General features: G+C 33.0%; 1 protein-coding gene across 2 annotated transcripts in view; it reads left to right on the forward strand.

Annotated features, from left to right (window-relative positions):
* Nucleotides 1-967: 967 nt before the first annotated feature.
* The window catches only part of LOC143241626 (mitochondrial enolase superfamily member 1-like), a 32,104-nt gene continuing 12,562 nt past the window's right edge, over nucleotides 968-20,509 (forward strand). For both annotated transcript variants that reach the window (XM_076484802.1, XM_076484803.1), the window contains exons 1-4: nucleotides 968-1,560; nucleotides 8,250-8,349; nucleotides 14,033-14,148; nucleotides 17,810-17,923. In XM_076484802.1, the coding sequence (XP_076340917.1) occupies nucleotides 1,459-1,560; nucleotides 8,250-8,349; nucleotides 14,033-14,148; nucleotides 17,810-17,923 (432 nt within the window). In that variant the 5' untranslated portion in view covers nucleotides 968-1,458. The remainder of the gene's footprint in view (nucleotides 1,561-8,249; nucleotides 8,350-14,032; nucleotides 14,149-17,809; nucleotides 17,924-20,509) is intronic.

Raw genomic sequence — 20,509 nt, forward strand, 5'->3', positions numbered from 1 at the left:
TCGCTTAGATACTTCAGTCAGATTTCCTCGGCTTCGTTTCCAGCTTTACCAGACTTGCAGGGATCTGGTAAAGTCATTTAAACTCCCATTTCAATTATCTGTTACAGCCGTTCGGTTACTCCCGAAGGACAGGACGCTGAGGCCATGATAGCATTCTAAAAAAACTGGATCAAGTAATAGACAATTTACCGGCTTTGTTCGGTGAAGTATCCGTGTGATGTGCGATCTGATTACTGATTTACAGCATATAATGTTACATTTCACAACGTTTACACAATGCTACATAACAACGTTGATTATTCGCTGTGAAGTGACTGCATTTTGACGTTTTCATAGCATTCAGACAACTTAACAGAAAAATGTGACCAATTACGACGTTGTGGCAACGTTACATAGCAACGTCCATTGTTCGTCAGAAAGTGATGTTGCAATCTGACGTTTTTGCAACGTTTAGACAGCGTTTTGGTATAACGTGATCAAATCACAACCAAGTTGTGGCAATACATGACGTTGCAACTCCCATATATGGGACACTGAGCATTAATTGGTTAAGAGGGGAAAACATTTCATTCTGAAATTCATTCCTAATTATGTAACATCAATTTGGCGCGCCCCCACCCCGATGCTGTGCCCGGGGACAGATGTACCTCCTTGTCCCCCCCTAGCTAAGCCACTGTTTGCGTGAAACTTTTTGTTTGTTTTTTGTAATAAGATTCATCACTCGGTCTGAGTCAAACGCTTAACTACAAACAGCTCTGTAGAAACTTATCAAAATTATAATTAATTTGATATTTACCCTATTTTTTAATAACAGATTATAGTAAAAAGTTGATACACATATTTATTTTATTGAAATGCCCTAATTACTTAAATATGATCATTCCGCAGTTATTTCATAGTTATTAAAATTACATTTATGGGAACTTTTAACAATTTGTAGAATTGGTTCACGTCAATAAAACTTCCACATCACTCAGTGGTAGGGCATCCGGTGTCTAAGTGGAAACAGGATTTTATTCGTCCGTGTTTCTAAGTTTACCACTACATGCATTTATAATATAACAGTGTATAATATGTATAAATATTAAGCTTTTGTACATGTATGCACATTGTATCTTACCCAGTTATTGAATTACATAGTCGTTAGGAGTTTTAGCAGGATCACTTGCATATTCATATTTATTAACAGTGCTGTTGTAAATGTACTGAAAGACTTTAACTGACGTTACTCTGGTTCGTGAAAGCACATATCATCATTGCTTGTTCACTGATATGGTATTATGCAATATTACCAAGGTCATTTGAACGAATCACGCGTGAGACTGAACAACATTAGTTTTGAGCTCATTTTAAGTGCAACTATAATTTATTCTGTTTTTGTTGGTGTCATTGTTTACTTTAAGTAGATTTTTCTGTAAAAATAATACATTAGCCTTCACAACAGGTGTTAGTTTTGATATGTCTCGAACAGCCGAGCACGTTCGGGGTCTAAGCGTCCGAGATATTCGGTTTCCACCTCCGGTAGACGAGCAACATTCAACCCAGCATACAACAGGATCGGTAAATTTAAAGACAATATAATATAAATATTGAATTTTTAATTTTATCTATTCGTTAAGTATGAGGACAGTGCAAATGCTTGTAATTTAAAAATAAATTATTATTAAACTCTTCTAAGTTTAAGATAAGAACCTAGCTTCGTAGCTGAAAAACTAGACTGATTTTTAAAAATCATTCGCTTCGTTAATACTTTATAAAATTACGTTAGATTTATTTTCTATGCACAAACAAAACAGTGATTGAGACGTTAGGTGTGACATGGAACTTTAAATTTCATATTGATTTCTGTGAAATATCTGTTATGAATATAATTCTTGGTTATTTTGTATTCGTATCTAAAATGATAACGTGACAGCTTGAGGAGAGCCAAGCATATGATTTAAATTAGACGATCATATTGTTCATTATTACTAGTAATTAGTTTTTATATCCTACTAAGTAAATATAGCTGTTTCTCTAATTTTAGTAATAGTATGAGTACTACCACTTCGTGCAATGGTGACATAGTATATTAGACTTTTTGCCATTGGAACTGTTGTTATTTTTATGTTTAATAATTTGCAACTATGGGTATTGTAGCATGTCTTTACTATTAGTTGTATTAGTTCTATACACAGTGTAAGTACTGACAACTGTTATTTATTATCTGAGATCAACTTTGAAATTGTTAATTTCATCCAAATATTGATCTGTCTCCATCGGACTTTGATAATGTTTATTAAACGTTCATCAAACCTTCTCTTGAGTAATTTCCAATCCTGTTACATCTACTATATCCAAAGACAACCTAACCCCAAAGGTTAACCTTGCTGTTCAAAAAATAAACATATCTTTACCTTGCCAGATATTTTGATAAGATTACATAATAAGTTTCTCATGCCAGAAAAGTTTTAGGGCTAGGATTCTCCAAAACATTACTTGCATCACAGAGAATTGTTGTTTAAACATATTTTTCATAAATATCACACCACATTCTTTGAGAAAAAAAATGTTCTTTCTTCAGTGAAGAACCCATTTATTTATTTGTTCATAAGAAACTTGTCATGGGATAAGATTACATTAGCTTGACCCTCCAAAACTTGTCAGAACTATAAAAGCTACACAAGTTGTTTTGTAGGCCATATGTCCAATGTAATCCCAAAATGTTAAGTTAAAAAAGATTTAAATCCTTACCTAACACAATGTCACAACCAATCAACAATAAACACATCTAATATCATGACTGTTAAGTTACTTCATATGATGTAGTGTAAGATTATTACACAAGGTGTAAACAAGTAGTAAATTTGTAAGTTATTTTTAATAAAACTTGATGTTAGCTTACTTCTTCACATTATAGTGAAGAAAAATTGTTTTCTGAACCTTACGTTCTAACAACAAATACAGGGTGTTTGAAAAGTCACTGTGCACTTATATATTTATTAACAGACAAAACTGCACAGTGACTTTCCGAACACCCTGTATAAAGGCTTGTTATCGTATTATACATCAAAGATCCGTTACTTGTTATAAACCTTTTTTATTTCTCTAATTTAAATAATATTATGTAATCATATGGTATCAGATAATTTATTATATGTAATTTTTGAAAATATAGATATAACCTTGTTCATTAATTCTTTAATAAGTGTATATTGTACACTGCAACCCAAACGTGCTCTGAGAGGTGGCTCAGTATTCCTGAATGTACATAAATACACTTTAAACAAGATTTGCCATTGCATTCAGTTTCTAATAAATTATTTAAATAAATATTCAATTGAGTGTGTCATGGTACTAGGGTTGCCACCTGTTATACAGGGTATACGGAAAGTCACTGTGCATTTATATATTTATTAACAGACATGTTTCAATATAGAATACAGGAGGTAAATATGAATGACAATTATAAACAATGTTGAAAGTGACCCCCGTTGGCATCAATACAAGCTTGGATCCTTCTTATTTTGTATTATATTATTATATTGGGACCAAAATCTGAAATATAATAACATATGATTACAAAACTGCACAGTGGCTTTCTGAACACCCTGTGTATATATTGGAGAAGTTTTGAATATACAGTAATAAAATGTAACATTCCATTTCAGATAAAAATAGAACTCAATTTGTTCTTATTTTTCTGATGTTGTATAATTTTTTTTAAGATTTAGTTTCTGGCTTGATGAAAGTGTTACAAATGTCAGACTATTTATTCTAGAGCTTTAATGTTAAGCTAATATTTTGACTGACAGAAGTACAATGTGTGTAGTTTTTCACAGTTTTAAAAATTTATTTTAAGAGTAAATTATTTTATTTTCAATTTTAGTATGATATCTTCCCCTATTGTGTATGAAATCAGAAATAATGAATCCATGACAATGTCTCACCTCCATGATTACTAACTTTTGCTTTAAAACAAACTAACTTTTGATGTTGCATTCTTATTCATAAATACAGATTTTTGCAAAAAATTTGGTACTTTGTTTAAATAATTTGGCATTAGTTTGATAAAACATAAAATGCATATTTTGTGAAAAATTATGAGACTTGAATGCAGTAATCAAATAACGTCAACTACCGAAATTTCTGAGATTTTTATAAATATGCAAGAAGTTTTGTGAACAATGTTTCAATTGTTCTAAGTTTTTCTTCACATGAATTTAATCATGATATTTTTTGTTTTGTGTTCAGACAAAATTGCTTTTCTTATGAGTATGTCTTTTGTATTATCCAATTGTTTTATGAAATTGTTTTTCGTTTCTTGTATTTGACAATTGTTTTATTGAAATATAACCATTTCTTTCTAATGAGACACCAATTTTATGTAACAAAATGTTAAATTTTTGCAATAGTGTGTTATTTCTCATCTTTAAAAATACAAGCTATAATTACCAAGTTACCTACCTAATTAGATTCTCACTTTGAAACAAATCTAAAATTGCAAACAAACAAACTTTCAAGATATCTTAGAAAAGTAATAAAAAATATATAGTGTATAAATAATATGTGGGTGAGTCTTTGTGTGGTGAGACATTATCTGTATCCTCAATAATAATATGTGGGTGAGTCTTTATGTGGCGATACATTGTCTGTATCCTCAATAATAATATGTACTATTTAATGAAAACCAAAATAAATTTCTATTAGCCAGTTTTGTCATTGTAGCATGTTAATATTTGCCTGTTTTGTCATTGTAGCATGTTAATATTTGGAGAAATTCTTGTCTTTTTGTGAGATACTTAAACAAAAGAAGTTATTCTTGTTGAACGTGAAATGTAAGTTATGTAATTTTATGTATTTTTTTACAATATATACTCTTCAAAAAAAGAAACGCAAAAGGGATATTTTTTTATTTTAAAGAGAAATATATGTAATAATGTTACAAACTCAGAGTATGTGATGTTACACATGTTAAGGCACTGATTGTCAGACCAAAATGATAATAAAAGATGTGCACTTTGAAAACAGAGGAAAACATCGGATTTTTTGCCAAAACGCATGCATGTCCAATATATTTGTTTGAGAGATCTGCATGTTCTGCAAGTGCAACATGTGCAAAATCCCTATAAAAGAGACAGGTTCTCGGTTTCCATAGCTCAGTGTTAAGCCACCGACACGCAATACAGTTACGCCAAGACTGACTGAAGCACAATGTAACAATGCCGTTGGTCGCTTGGAAGCAGGCGAATCTCGATCAGATGTTGCCAGAGCTGTGAATATCCACCCAAACACCATCACAAGGCTATGGAATCGTCACCAACAACATGGATCAACTCGTGACCGTCCATGATCTGGCAGACCTCGTGTGACCAGCCTGCACAAGATTGCAACATCCAGTTACGTCACCTTCGGGATAGGACCACCACTGTGACATCTACTCCCTCAACCATACCAGGGCTGCGTAGGATTTCCGATCAGACCGTACGTAACAGTCTACGAGATTTTTAGGCCCCATGTGCAACCCACCGTGGTGAACGTCAACGACGTTTTTCAACATGACAATGCCCGTCCTCACACAGCCCGACTCACCACTGTCTTCTTGAGACACCACAACATCAATGTTCTTCCTTGGCCCTCCAGATCATCAGATTTAAACCCCATCGAACATCTTTGGGACGAGTTGGACCGACGTCTGTGACGGCGACAACCTCAACCGCAGACTCTACCTCAGCTTGCAGCAGCTTTGCAGGCTGAGTGGACAGCCATTCCACAGGATATGATTCGTCATCTCATCACTTCCATGGGCAGGAGATGCCAAACAGTTATTGATGCTCACGGGGGGCATACTTGTTATTGACGTTGAGTGACGTTAAACTTCAACTAGTGAGCATGGACTTCGCCTTTGCAGACTTTGGATGTTCAGCAGTGAATGTGCAAAGTTTCACACATGTCATACAGAACTACCCAGAATAAACTTGTTAACAATGTGTCTCATATTTTGCCTTTTGCGTTTCTTTTTTTGAAGAGTATATTTCCTCCTCACTTCTGATATGAAATCAAGACCTGTGAATATTCTACCAACTGAACTAAATGGATAAAACACCAGGGTTTACTAGTGAGACATTTTGTTTAAACAGATGAATCTACTGCTTAGATTTTGTTAAGTACTTTAATAGACAAATTATTATTACATTATTGGGTAGCTTACATCAGATTTGATGAATATTTTTATTTAATAAAAACTTGCATTTTGTAAAACACATGATGTGGATTAATCAACTTTTTCTGTACATTACTTAATATGTTTCAAACCATCAGCGAACTGTAGCATATCTTTGTTAAAACAAATATGTTAAAGTAAAATGTTATTAAATAATAGTTCCTACACGTACATTTGTAGATTATTTTGATGAAATAAAATGTAAAAGTCTATATGAAACTTTTGAGACTAGGTCAAACATATAATAATGTTTAATATATAACATCAATATAAATATATTAAAGTAAAACTTGACAATTTGATTATTTCTTTTATAGTGTAGATATTTAAGATGCATTATAGCTAGGGGTGTGTATTTCAACATAGCAGTCAATATGATGTGTATCTAAATACGATGATACAACAGTTTCTTACAGAAGTTAACAGTTTGGTCTACATTTTATCTATATTACATTGTTACAAAGTTTGATAGTTTGGTCTACATTTTATTATCTATATTACATTGTTACAAAGTTTGACAGTTTGGTCTACATTTTATTATCTATATTACATTGTTACAAAGTTTGACAGTTTGGTCTACATTTTATTATCTATATTACATTGTTACAAAGTTTGACAGTTTGGTCTACATTTTATTATCTATATTACATTGTTACAAAGTTTGACAGTTTGGTCTACATTTTATTATCTATATTATATTGTTACAAAGTTAACAGTTTGGTCTACATTTTATTATCTATATTACATTGTTACAAAGTTTGACAGTTTGGTCTACATTTTATTATCTATATTACATTGTTACAAAGTTTGACAGTTTGGTCTACATTTTATTATCTATATTACATTGTTACAAAGTTAACAGTTTGGTCTACATTTTATTATCTATATTACATTGTTACAAAGTTTGACAGTTTGGTCTACATTTTATTATCTATATTACATTGTTACAAAGTTTGACAGTTTGGTCTACATTTTATTATCTATATTACATTGTTACAAAGTTTGACAGTTTGGTCTACATTTTATTATCTATATTACATTGTTACAAAGTTTGACAGTTTGGTCTACATTTTATTATCTATATTACATTGTTACAAAGTTTGACAGTTTGGTCTACATTTTATTATCTATATTACATTGTTACAAAGTTTGACAGTTTGGTCTACATTTTATTATCTATATTACATTGTTACAAAGTTTGACAGTTTGGTTTATGATTTATTACCTATATTACTAACATTGTCACAAAGTTTGACAGTTTGGTTTATGATTTATTACCTATATTACTAACATTGTCACAAAGTTTGACAGTTTGGTCTATCTTTTATTATCTATATTACATTGTTACAAAGTTTGACAGTTTGGTCTACATTTTATTATCTATATTACATTGTTACAAAGTTTGACAGTTTGGTTTATGATTTATTACCTATATTATTAACATTGTCTTATTTAAGTATTTCATACTTTATAATGTTTATTCAAATTCTCAAGTGTGGTCAACTAAGTGGCAGTTGGCATAAGATGTGAAGATAAAACTAGCTGATATCTGTCTATATTTTGTTATTGTTAATTTATGTTACTTTGCATGTAATGTTTTTCATGAGATGATTGTAGTAATCTGTACTCATCTTCCTTTATTGAATGATTTATTATTAACAGAAGTACTTTATTAGATATTCTGTTGCTTTTTGTCTATAATAAAGACTTGTAATGTGTATTGAAAGTTTGCCAAATTTCAGGAAGATGTGTAAATAATATCCTATTAGACAATGTATGGATACAATCATGACATGGCTTCATGACACAATACTCATGTCTTTGTATCAAGGTGACACCTCTTGTTTCAAAATTTTCTAATTCATTAGATAAATGGTTGAAAATACATATTTCAGTTTGTTAATGTGAAAGGTAATTTATATTGTGGATAAACTTTTTTATTAATAGATTGTTTAAATAAAAAAAAATTGTCTGCTTTTATTTATTAATAATTATTAAAAAAAAGTCATCTCAGTGTATGTGTGAGTTTTTTATCCCGTCTTTTTAGATTCTTCCAGACTACTCCTATGTTTATGTGGAACTATTCACTGAGATAGGATTAACTGGGCATGGCTATACATACACACTCGGTCGTGGTAATGAAGTTGGTAAGTATTTTAACAGTTTGAAGTTGGTAAGTATTTTAACAGTTTGCTAAATTTTCATCTCACAACTGGAAACAAACATTTTCACATAATTACAGTTTTGCATCAACCAAGATAATATATTAACCCAGTCATAGTAGCCAACAAGTTATCTGTGAGCTTGTTGTGTGTAAACAAACAACAGCTGATTGCATCAACAGTGAGTATCGTGACAAACATGATAAGGGTTCTAATAAGTCCGTGCAAAAACCCATTTTTTGGGTGCTTATGAGTCTCATTGTGATGGCCTGTTACAGTGCACAAACTTATTTTCAATACTTGCCAGTTGCTACTGATTGCCATGTGTGTCTTTAAAGTGTAAAAACAAGTCCATGTGTGTTATTTTCAAGTGTCTGACAATTAAAGTGCAAATTGTGAAACATGCTAATTTTGAGGAGTGACAAAGGGAGTGTAACAATCATTACCAGAGTGCACATTCTTCTGAAACTGATCAAGATTGATACAATTTACAATAAACTTCCTAATTTCCTTCATCTGATGAAAGAGTTTGAATATAATTTCTAGGTTGCTTATCAAACAACAAACCATTTAGAACAGACCAAGTAAAGACACTATATGATAAATAATTATCCTGTGTCATCATTTAGATGATGTTTAACAACCAGTGGGATGCAATCATTTCATAAGTACTGGGAAACACTCATCTTAATTCCAAGACAATACCTCACATATACATAATGCTATCATCTCTTGGTGTCTGCTAGTGAGATCATCTTAATTCCAAGACAATACCTCACATATACATAATGCTATCATCTCTTGGTGTCTGCTAGTGAGATCATCTTAATTCCAAGACAATACCACACATATACATAATGCTATCATCTCTTGGTGTCTGCTAGTGAGATCATCCTTATTCCAAGACAATACCTCACATATACATAATGCTATCATCTCTTGGTGTCTGCTAGTGAGATCATCCTTATTCCAAGACAATACCTCACATATACATAATGCTATCATCTCTTGGTGTCTGCTAGTGAGATCATCCTTATTCCAAGACAATACCTCACCCCCATATACATAATGCTATCATCTCTTGGTGTCTGCTAGTGAGATCATCTTAATTCCAAGACAATACCTCACCCCCATATACATAATGCTATCATCTCTTGGTGTCTGCTAGTGAGATCATCTTAATTCCAAGACAATACCTCACCCCCATATACATAATGCTATCATCTCTTGGTGTCTGCTAGTGAGATCTCCTTATTCCAAGACAATACCTCACATACATATAATGCTATCATCTTATTCCAAGACAATTGCTATCATCTCTTGGTGTCTGCTAGTGAGATCATCCTTATTCCAAGACAATACCTCACATATACATAATGCTATCATCTCTTGGTGTCTGCTAGTGAGATCATCCTTATTCCAAGACAATACCTCACATATACATAATGCTATCATCTCTTGGTGTCTGCTAGTGAGATCATCTTAATTCCAAGACAATACCTCACCCCATATACATAATGCTATCATCTCTTGGTGTCTGCTAGTGAGATCATCTTAATTCCAAGACAATACCTCACCCCCATATACATAATGCTATCATCTCTTGGTGTCTGCTTGTGAGATCATCTTAATTCCAAGACAATACCTCACCCCATATACATAATGCTATCATCTCTTGGTGTCTGCTAGTGAGATCATCTTAATTCCAAGACAATACCTCACCCCATATACATAATGCTATCATCTCTTGGTGTCTGCTAGTGAGATCATCTTAATTCCAAGACAATACCTCACCCCCCATATACATAATGCTATCATCTCTTGGTGTCTGCTAGTGAGATCATCTTAATTCCAAGACAATACCTCACCCCATATACATAATGCTATCATCTCTTGGTGTCTGCTAGTGAGATCATCTTAATTCCAAGACAATACCTCACCCCCATATACATAATGCTATCATCTCTTGGTGTCTGCTGGTGAGATCATCTTAATTCCAAGACAATACCTCACCCCCATATACATAATGCTATCATCTCTTGGTGTCTGCTAGTGAGATCATCTTAATTCCAAGACAATACCTCACCCCATATACATAATGCTATCATCTCTTGGTGTCTGCTGGTGAGATCATCTTAATTCCAAGACAATACCTCACATATACATAATGTTATCATCTCTTGGTGTCTGCTAGTGAGATCATCTTAATTCCAAGACAATACCTCACCCCCATATACATAATGCTATCATCTCTTGGTGTCTGCTAGTGAGATCATCTTAATTCCAAGACAATACCTCACCCCCATATACATAATGTTATCATCTCTTGGTGTCTGCTAGTGAGATCATCTTAATTCCAAGACAATACCTCACCCCCATATACATAATGCTATCATCTCTTGGTGTCTGCTAGTGAGATCATCTTAATTCCAAGACAATACCTCACCCCCATATACATAATGCTATCATCTCTTGGTGTCTGCTAGTGAGATCATCTTAATTCCAAGACAATACCTCACCCCATATACATAATGCTATCATCTCTTGGTGTCTGCTAGTGAGATCATCTTAATTCCAAGACAATACCTCACCCCCATATACATAATGCTATCATCTCTTGGTGTCTGCTAGTGAGATCATCTTAATTCCAAGACAATACCTCACCCCATATACATAATGCTATCATCTCTTGGTGTCTGCTAGTGAGATCATCTTAATTCCAAGACAATACCTCACCCCCATATACATAATGCTATCATCTCTTGGTGTCTGCTAGTGAGATCATCTTAATTCCAAGACAATACCTCACCCCATATACATAATGCTATCATCTCTTGGTGTCTGCTAGTGAGATCATCTTAATTCCAAGACAATACCTCACCCCATATACATAATGCTATCATCTCTTGGTGTCTGCTAGTGAGATCATCTTAATTCCAAGACAATACCTCACCCCCATATACATAATGCTATCATCTCTTGGTGTTTGCTAGTGAGATCATCTTAATTCCAAGACAATACCTCACCCCCATATACATAATGCTATCATCTCTTGGTGTCTGCTAGTGAGATCATCTTAATTCCAAGACAATACCTCACCCCCATATACATAATGCTATCATCTCTTGGTGTCTGCTAGTGAGATCATCTTAATTCCAAGACAATACCTCACCCCATATACATAATGCTATCATCTCTTGGTGTCTGCTAGTGAGATCATCTTAATTCCAAGACAATACCTCACCCCATATACATAATGCTATCATCTCTTGGTGTCTGCTAGTGAGATCATCTTAATTCCAAGACAATACCTCACATATACATAATGCTATCATCTCTTGGTGTCTGCTAGTGAGATCATCTTAATTCCAAGACAATACCTCACCCCCATATACATAATGCTATCATCTCTTGGTGTCTGCTAGTGAGATCATCTTAATTCCAAGACAATACCTCACCCCATATACATAATGTTATCATCTCTTGGTGTCTGCTAGTGAGATCATCTTAATTCCAAGACAATACCTCACCCCATATACATAATGCTATCATCTCTTGGTGTCTGCTAGTGAGATCATCTTAATTCCAAGACAATACCTCACCCCCATATACATAATGCTATCATCTCTTGGTGTCTGCTAGTGAGATCATCTTAATTCCAAGACAATACCTCACCCCCATATACATAATGCTATCATCTCTTGGTGTCTGCTAGTGAGATCATCCTTATTCCAAGACAATACCTCACCCCCATATACATAATGCTATCATCTCTTGGTGTCTGCTAGTGAGATCATCTTAATTCCAAGACAATACCTCACCCCCATATACATAATGCTATCATCTCTTGGTGTCTGCTAGTGAGATCATCCTTATTCCAAGACAATACCTCACCCCCATATACATAATGCTATCATCTCTTGGTGTCTGCTAGTGAGATTTCAATGTTACTAGACTTGAGATAACTCTCACCTAAATTCACATGTTTACTGTGAACTGCACTGGTACATGATGACATCATCATTCAACAAGAGCCTTCCACCAATAAGAGGGCAGCACAACCTCCATACACAGTAATTCCCTCTATGCACTTGCGATAATGTCATTCTTTTCTTTAACACCATATGTTTCAGACTTGTTGAAATTTTGTCTGGTTTCATTTAGATAAGATTTGTATTCATTAATGAAGCTTTGGGTTTTGTTCTGCTGTGGGTTTTTCATTCACAATTTAAGTTTATTACAATGAATTCTCAAGTGACAGTAACTTCAACTTTGTCAGTAATGATGTTACTTGTGTAGGCCCTGTATCTACTGTGAATTTGATTGACTGTTCCCTTAGCTTATTAATATTTTATTAAATGTACTTTATTATTGGACAAAATGTTTTATCACGTAAGCCTTTTTTTAATTAGAATACTGCATACTTATCAACAGAATGTAATATGTAGCTCAGTTTTATGTGGATTGATGTATACTGTGTTTTGCATATATTCACATATTATTATTTAAGCAAGTTATGGTTTTTATACTTTTATAATTAGCTTTACATATTGTATCATGTAGAATATCCTGGTAAAATTCCTGGTTTATATTAATACTACCACAAACTAAAAATTATTTGTATCATACCAACTCAAGACTTTTTGTAACATTGTGTAATATATTCTTAGAGCTGACAATGAAATTTGTTTGAATTCCTACTGCAAACAAAAGCAATATTACAGTAATAATTTTACATTATTTATATTTGTTATTGTATGTGTAACTAAAGGTTTGTGAAAATAATATGTATATTTGTGTATGTAATTTATTTGAGGTTTGGAGGCATGCATCAGCTAAATATTTGTGTGTATGTGATAGAATTTTGCAGTTCAGAATTTAAAGGAACTTTCATGGTTTCCTAGAATCCTACCAGGAATGTTTTTGTAGTGATCAATGTAAGAAACAAACTGAAACACTTTAAAGTAAAGTAGTAGGATTTGTTATACAACAGAGAAATCATGTTCTGGTTGATGAAATGTGTGTTTTTTGATTTAAATTATTGTATATAAGATTGTAATATTCACTTGTCAAACTAAAGTTATTTCAATTCACTTTAACATGTATGAAGTTTTTGTTTTGAGCAAAATATTTTGTGGTTTAGAAAATATCAAAATTATGTTAATTTATGCACATAAACATAAATATTTTACTGGTAACTGGGTTAGTTTTAATATTTTTCTATCGTTTAAAACCCATGACACCTACTACTACTCTTTGTGTTCTGTGTTAGTAAAGTAACTGATAAATTCACTGTGTGCTGATTTATTTTATAGTGTATGTTATTTGTAGTAAATTATTTGAGCATGTATAGTGTTTGGATGTTGAATATAAATTTATTCTGTAGTTAATTATTAATGTTAGACACTAAACATGATCCATTTGTGTTGATATGTACCAACCAAGGCCAACATTAAACACAACGTACTGGTGGGAGAGAATGATTTGCACACCGAGTAGTGTTATCATTATTCCACTAGTTTTTGATATATATTTTATCTCAACATACAAACTGTCATAATTAAATTTGAATAGTGCTTAATAATTCAGTTTGTTATATAAATATTTATGGATTTCATTTGTCAGTTGATGTGATTGTTTAAATTGGATACTGTTGTCCCTTTCTCAGTTGTTTCTGCTGTCAAGATTTTGTCACCGTCGATTGTGGGTGAGAAGTTTGAAGACATATTTGCTAATTTTGGTAAATTCTTCCAAAAGCTAATCCAGAACAGACATCTGAACTCGGTAAGTATAACTTACATGTGTAAATTATAAAATAAAATATAAATTCTCTGAACTGTCATACTGATCTTTTCTTTATAATGTTTTATAGAAAACACTAAATCCACATATCAGTAAGAGAAAAATGTACATCAGTTGTAACATAGTAAACTGAATTGTCATACTATACTCTTGCTTACAATGTTCTGTACAATGGAGATAAAGCTGTGATATGATTGTTTAAACACTAACAAAGTAAGATAATATTATTAGTTACATAATGTATATTTCTCAGAAATGCTACTCACCCTGCACCATAAAGTGCTATTACCTCGCATGCACATACAACAAGCCTTGAACAAAGCTATGTGTGTTAACATTTATTTCACCAACCTATTGTGTAATCACCATAAGGCTATAGTCTCTTCTGTTGTTTCTTCCTTCTCCACTCAGACACTTCTGTTGTTTCTTCCTTCTCCACTCAGACACTTCTGTTGTTTCTTCCTTCTCCATTGAGACATTTCTGTTGTTTCTCCCTTCTCCATTGAGACACTTCTGTTGTTTCTTCCTTCTCCACTCAGACACTTCTGTTGTTTCTTCCTTCTCCACTCAGACACTTCTATTGTTTCTTCCTTCTCCACTCAGACACTTCTGTTGTTTCTTCCTTCTCCACTCAGACACTTCCGTTGTTTCTCTCTTCTTCACTCAGACACTTCTGTTGTTTCTTTCTTCTCTACTCAGATGCTTCTGATGAAGGTTGTGGACAGCTATAATCTAACAATGATTGCATTGTATTGTGGTACAGTATGTATTAACATGTGTAGATGCAGTATTATTCTTCAAGGCTCTTGCCACGTGTACCAAATACATGTTGCTGCATTGGTCATCGTCAGGTGAACTGAAGAAGGTCAAAACATTCGCTCCTCTGCATAAAAATGTTCTCAACCTAGACGAGCCATTTTTACATATATATTTTACAAATGTGTTTTCTCATCATCACTGATTATGTGAGCTCCATATAAAAGGTAGTTTTAGTGGTTTCAATTTCTTTTTAAATAATTTACGTTGTATATAATATATGTTTAAACATTAGCTTTAAGTCATACTGTACCAGTAACTACAATTATGAAATTACATTTACACATTTGTTTTAACTAGTTTACACTGCAAAAGGCAGTATACTTATAATACTACATGTATACATTTGTTTTAACTAGTTTATACTGTAAAAAGACAATATACTTATAATACTACATGTATACATTTGTTTTAACTAGTTTATACTGCAAAAGACAGTATACTTATAATACTACATGTATACATTTGTTTTAACTAGTTTATACTGCAAAAGACAGTATACTTATAATACTACATGTATACATTTGTTTTAACTAGTTTATACTGCAACAGACAGTATACTTATAATACTACATGTATACATTTGTTTTAACTAGCTTATACTGCAACAGACAGTATACTTATAATACTACATGTATACATTTGTTTTAACTAGCTTATACTGCAACAGACAGTATACTTATAATACTACATGTATACATTTGTTTTAACTAGTTTATACTGTAAAAGACAGTATACTTATAATACTACATGTATACATTTGTTTTAACTAGTTTATACTGTAAAAGACAATATACTTATAATACTACATGTATAGGTTTGTTTTAACTAGTTTATACTGAAAAAGACAATATACTTATAATACTACATGTATAGGTTTGTTTTAACTAGTTTATACTGTAAAAGACAATATACTTATAATACTACATGTATAGGTTTGTTTTCAACTAGTCTGTACTAGAAGAGAGTATGTCATTAAGATAATATATATGTATATTTAATTTGTTTTGGTTTATAAATTAGCAAACTACATATATATATATATATAGGTGTTTTATTCACTAAATTAATATTATGTTTGCACAGTGACTTAAGAGGAAATACAGTTGATGTTAATAATTTGTTCTTGTGATTTATTTATTAAACAGGACATTTGAATTACCTTTGTGAAACAAAATCTGTTATTTATTTACCATGTAGTACTAAGTTATACCAATTCTGAGTATCTCCATCCAAACAAGGGAAATTAACATTAGATTTAATGTCGTACTGGTATTAATGTTATATTTATTATGTTTAGAGATGGCTGTAGCTCACAACTGTGACACTGTATGACTGTAATGTGTGTGTGAATTATTATTTGTATAGACTTCAGAAAGGAATATTATTTTAATATTAGTAGTAGATATGTCATTTGTATGGACTGTAGAAGAGGACATTGTCATCATTTATTACATATCACTTGCATGGACTGTGGAAGAGGACATTGTCATAAACGTTTAACCAATTTCAACTGTAGAATGAAACTGTATTTTTTAAATGTATGAACAGCATTTTTATGAAGAAGTGTTTTCTATTTGGATTGAACAAATACATACTATTTTATTCTAAAATGTAATTTTTAAATGAACTGACTGGAAAAGAAACTATTATTATGATTGCAAATTCTTGTGTTTGGATTAGAGAAAAGCCTGCTACTGTGGTACTAAGATTAGAGAAAAGCTTGCTACTGTGGTACTAAGATTAGAGAAAAGCCTGCTACTGTGGTACTAAGTTTAGAGAAAAGCCTGCTACTGTGGTACTAAGTTTAGAGAAAAGCCTGCTACTGTGGTACTAAGATTAGAGAAAAGCTTGCTACTGTGGTACTAAGATTAGAGAAAAGCCTGCTACTGTGGTACTAAGATTAGAGAAAAGCCTGCTACTGTGGTACAAAATTAGAGAAAAGCCTGCTACTGTGGTACTAAGGTTAGAGAAAAGTTTGCTACTGTGGTACTAAGATTAGAGAAAAGCTTGCTACTGTGGTACAAAATTAGAGAAAAGCCTGCTACTATGGTACTAAGAGTAGAGAAAAGCCTGCTGCTATGGTACTAAGATTAGAGAAAATCCTGCTACTGTGGTACTAAGGTTAGAGAAAAGCTTGCTACTGTGGTACTAGGATTAGAGAAAAGCCTGCTACTGTGGTACTAAGATGTATTTTTTAAACATAATTAAATGAAAAGGGAAGTATCTGTGATTATAAACTTATTTGAACTAATTGGTGACTGGTGTTTTAATTAGTGTACTAATTGGTGACTGGTGTTTTAATTAGTGTACTAATTGGTGACTGGTGCTTTAATTGGTGTACTAATTGGTGACTGGTGCTTTAATTGGTGACTGGTGCTTTAATTGGTGTACTAATTGGTGACTGGTGCTTTAATTGGTGTACTAATTGGTGACTGGTGCTTTAATTGGTGTACTAATTGGTGACTGGTGCTTTAATTGGTGTACTAATTGGTGACTGGTGTTTTAATTAGTTTACTAATTGGTGACTGGTGTTTTAATTATTTACTAATTGGTGACTGGTGTTTTAATTAGTTTACTAATTGGTGACTGGTGTTTTAATTAGTTTACTAATTGGTGACTGGTGTTTTAATTATTTTACTAATTGGTGATTGGTGTTTTAATTATTTACTAATTGGTGACTGGTGTTTTTAATTAGTGTACTAATTGGTGACTGGTGTTTTTAATTAGTTTAGACTAGAGAAGGAAATGTTAGTGGAATTCTAAATGTATTTGAATTAGATTAAAACTAGAAAGAGCTTATTTTCATTATTCTGATCTTAACTAGCTAGGGCCAGAGAAGGGAGTTGTACAGATGGCTACATCTGCAGTTGTGAATGCTCTATGGGATCTCTGGGCTCGACATGAACTGAAACCTCTGTGGAAGTTATTGGTCAACATGGTAAGTTACGTGTCTTTTATCTAAAAGTTATTTTTATGTAGTTTGTTACCTGAGGTATGTGGTATATCTTTTGAAAGTTAATAAAAATGTTTAATTATGAGGAGTAGATGCAAAATACTTCATTTTACATTTTTCTTGATTGTTAACTATCATAATTTATATTATCCTTACATTTGACAGATAGTAACTGTTTGGTTTAATCCATCTTATCACATATTTAGTTGGGTGTTTATTGTAATGACTCAATTCACCATCTATTGTCATTATAACAACTGTTCATTCTGATGCCTTTATTGTGTGGTGTTATTTGGTTATCATAACTTGCAGTAAATTTTTCCACTACAGAGTGTAACATTTAATATTCATCCATAAAGTACCATTTTCGTGAATCTGATAAGATACTTATTTCTGCTCATAAGATTAGATATTCTTGTTCCTAGCTGCCCTCAATATAAACTTTTTCTATATGCAATGCCACAAGCATTCTGTTCCCCACCCAAGTAATTCCAATATGTCTCTCATGTAAATCACTATGCATCACTTTTAGAAGCACAATACATTCATGTGACTCTATATACACCTCTGTCAAACTCTTTTTTTTCATTTGGCAACGTTTGAATTCTGTTGTTTTATTTCTTTTATTGTTCCATGTTGTTTTCCTCACAAACTTGTCATTTTTCAACATAATATTTCTTACCACTTCACTGAAGTCACTTTATTTTTGCACATGAATTTGGTTAAACCTCTCTGAGAAATGCATTCCAAAGTTAGCGTTACCACTTTGGGTGTTACAACAGCAACTAGCGTTTAGCTCGGACCTCGGGTGCAAGTGACCCAATGATGGATATATTTGCTTCTATACATCGAAAGATCAAACTTAATGTGGTCCAACCTTTTCCTTCGTACTTTATCAGGATCAAACTTTATGTGGTCCAACCTTTTCCCCTCGTACTTTATCTGGATCAAACTTTATGTGGTCCAACTTTTTTCCTCATACCTTATCAAGACTTCTACTAAAACAGCTAAGCCTCTGCTGGCTGACAAGGACTTTGATCCTCTTTTTCCACCTCCAGAATTTGTCGATCTTTTGTCTTCCCAACCTGGGGAGTATCCTAGGCCTGATTCAGTCTTTATGTCTCATGTTTGAGTTGTTTTAGTTCTGTCACTTATTTCCTTTTTACCTCACTCTTGTTTATTACATGAAAAATCTTTACAACTTTTTTTTCCCCTCTCTTGATATTTGGATTCTTGCTAATCCTTATGGTTACATGAGGACTTTGATTATTTCACCTTTTTCTTACATTGTACTGTTTATCAGTTTTAGATCAACAACAATAAGATCACTTGTTACCTATTTAGGGGGTTCTTCTGAATCATTTCTATCTTCCCTTGTCCAATGTTCTTGCTTGCTTCTTACCTTTATCAACTTCTTCTGATATTTTTCTTGCATACATCATATTCTGGGGCTCTCCAGAGAAATCTTGTGGAGTTTTTTGGAGGTACTGTCATCCTTCTTTCATTCACTTTAGCCAGAATCTTGTCCTCAGTTCTGGTGTTTACTGTGTGATTTCTTTGTTGTTTTGATCTTATAGTTTGTGATAACTTATTGGCTCGGGTCCATTTACTCTCAACTTCTCTTATAAATTTATGTATGGCATAATTTCACATTTCTGGGACATAAAATATTGATACTCTCCTAGTATTATTGAGCCATTGGTCCAACAACATTTTGCCTTTCCAAATTTTGAAGCTCATTTATTTCCACTGGAGGCTCATTTTCTTCTAATTCCCATTTCTTTCCCTATTTCTGGTTGCTCCTTTTCGTTCCTTTCTCCTTGAAATCCCATGTTCTATCAGCATTTGTTAAAAGTGGTTCTAATATTGCTCTTGCAGTGGGCAATTGAATCTGTTCCTCATATTTCAAGGGGGTTTTATCCTCACCTTTTTTCTTGTTCCCAAGAAAACCAGAGATTGGCAGCTAGTAACAGATTTATCCCACCTCAACTGCTGCATTTTACTATCCCCTTGCCATGATGTCTTTTTTCACCCTGAAATGGGCAGTTTCTCCTGGGGTGTGGATGACACCAAGGTATGTTTCTAACATTTGCCTACATGTAACAATGTCATCTCAGTCTCATCTTTATCTTTGGTTTATCCACCTCAGGGTGGTTTAACAATTTTGACCCTTGCCTCTGCACCTTACATGTTTTGTCAAATTTTCCAGGTTTTTGCATGAAATTTCGGTGGACTCCACAAATAGCTGATGTGGCTTTGCTATAAGAAAACACACACCCATGAAATCTCCATGCTTAGGGACTGTAACATTGATGGCTGGCTTAATGTGTCTCATGCTGAACAACAATTGGCCAATCATACTGGCAGCTACTTTCTACAGCAGCTCAGGTGGGCTGGTTGGTCAAAATGTAGAACTCCTTCCTTTGGCACACTCTATATATCATCTCTTTCAGGGTCTTTCTTCATATGAATATCAGTCAAGCATTGTCATCTGCTTTACAACTTAGCTCAATACAACTTTTGGTTCATCGTGCCCTCTCAACTCCATGGCTGACTGCTCTTAAGGTTTAT

This window comes from Tachypleus tridentatus, unplaced genomic scaffold (assembly GCF_004210375.1).
Source record: "Tachypleus tridentatus isolate NWPU-2018 unplaced genomic scaffold, ASM421037v1 Hic_cluster_1, whole genome shotgun sequence".
NCBI lineage: Eukaryota > Metazoa > Arthropoda > Merostomata > Xiphosura > Limulidae > Tachypleus > Tachypleus tridentatus.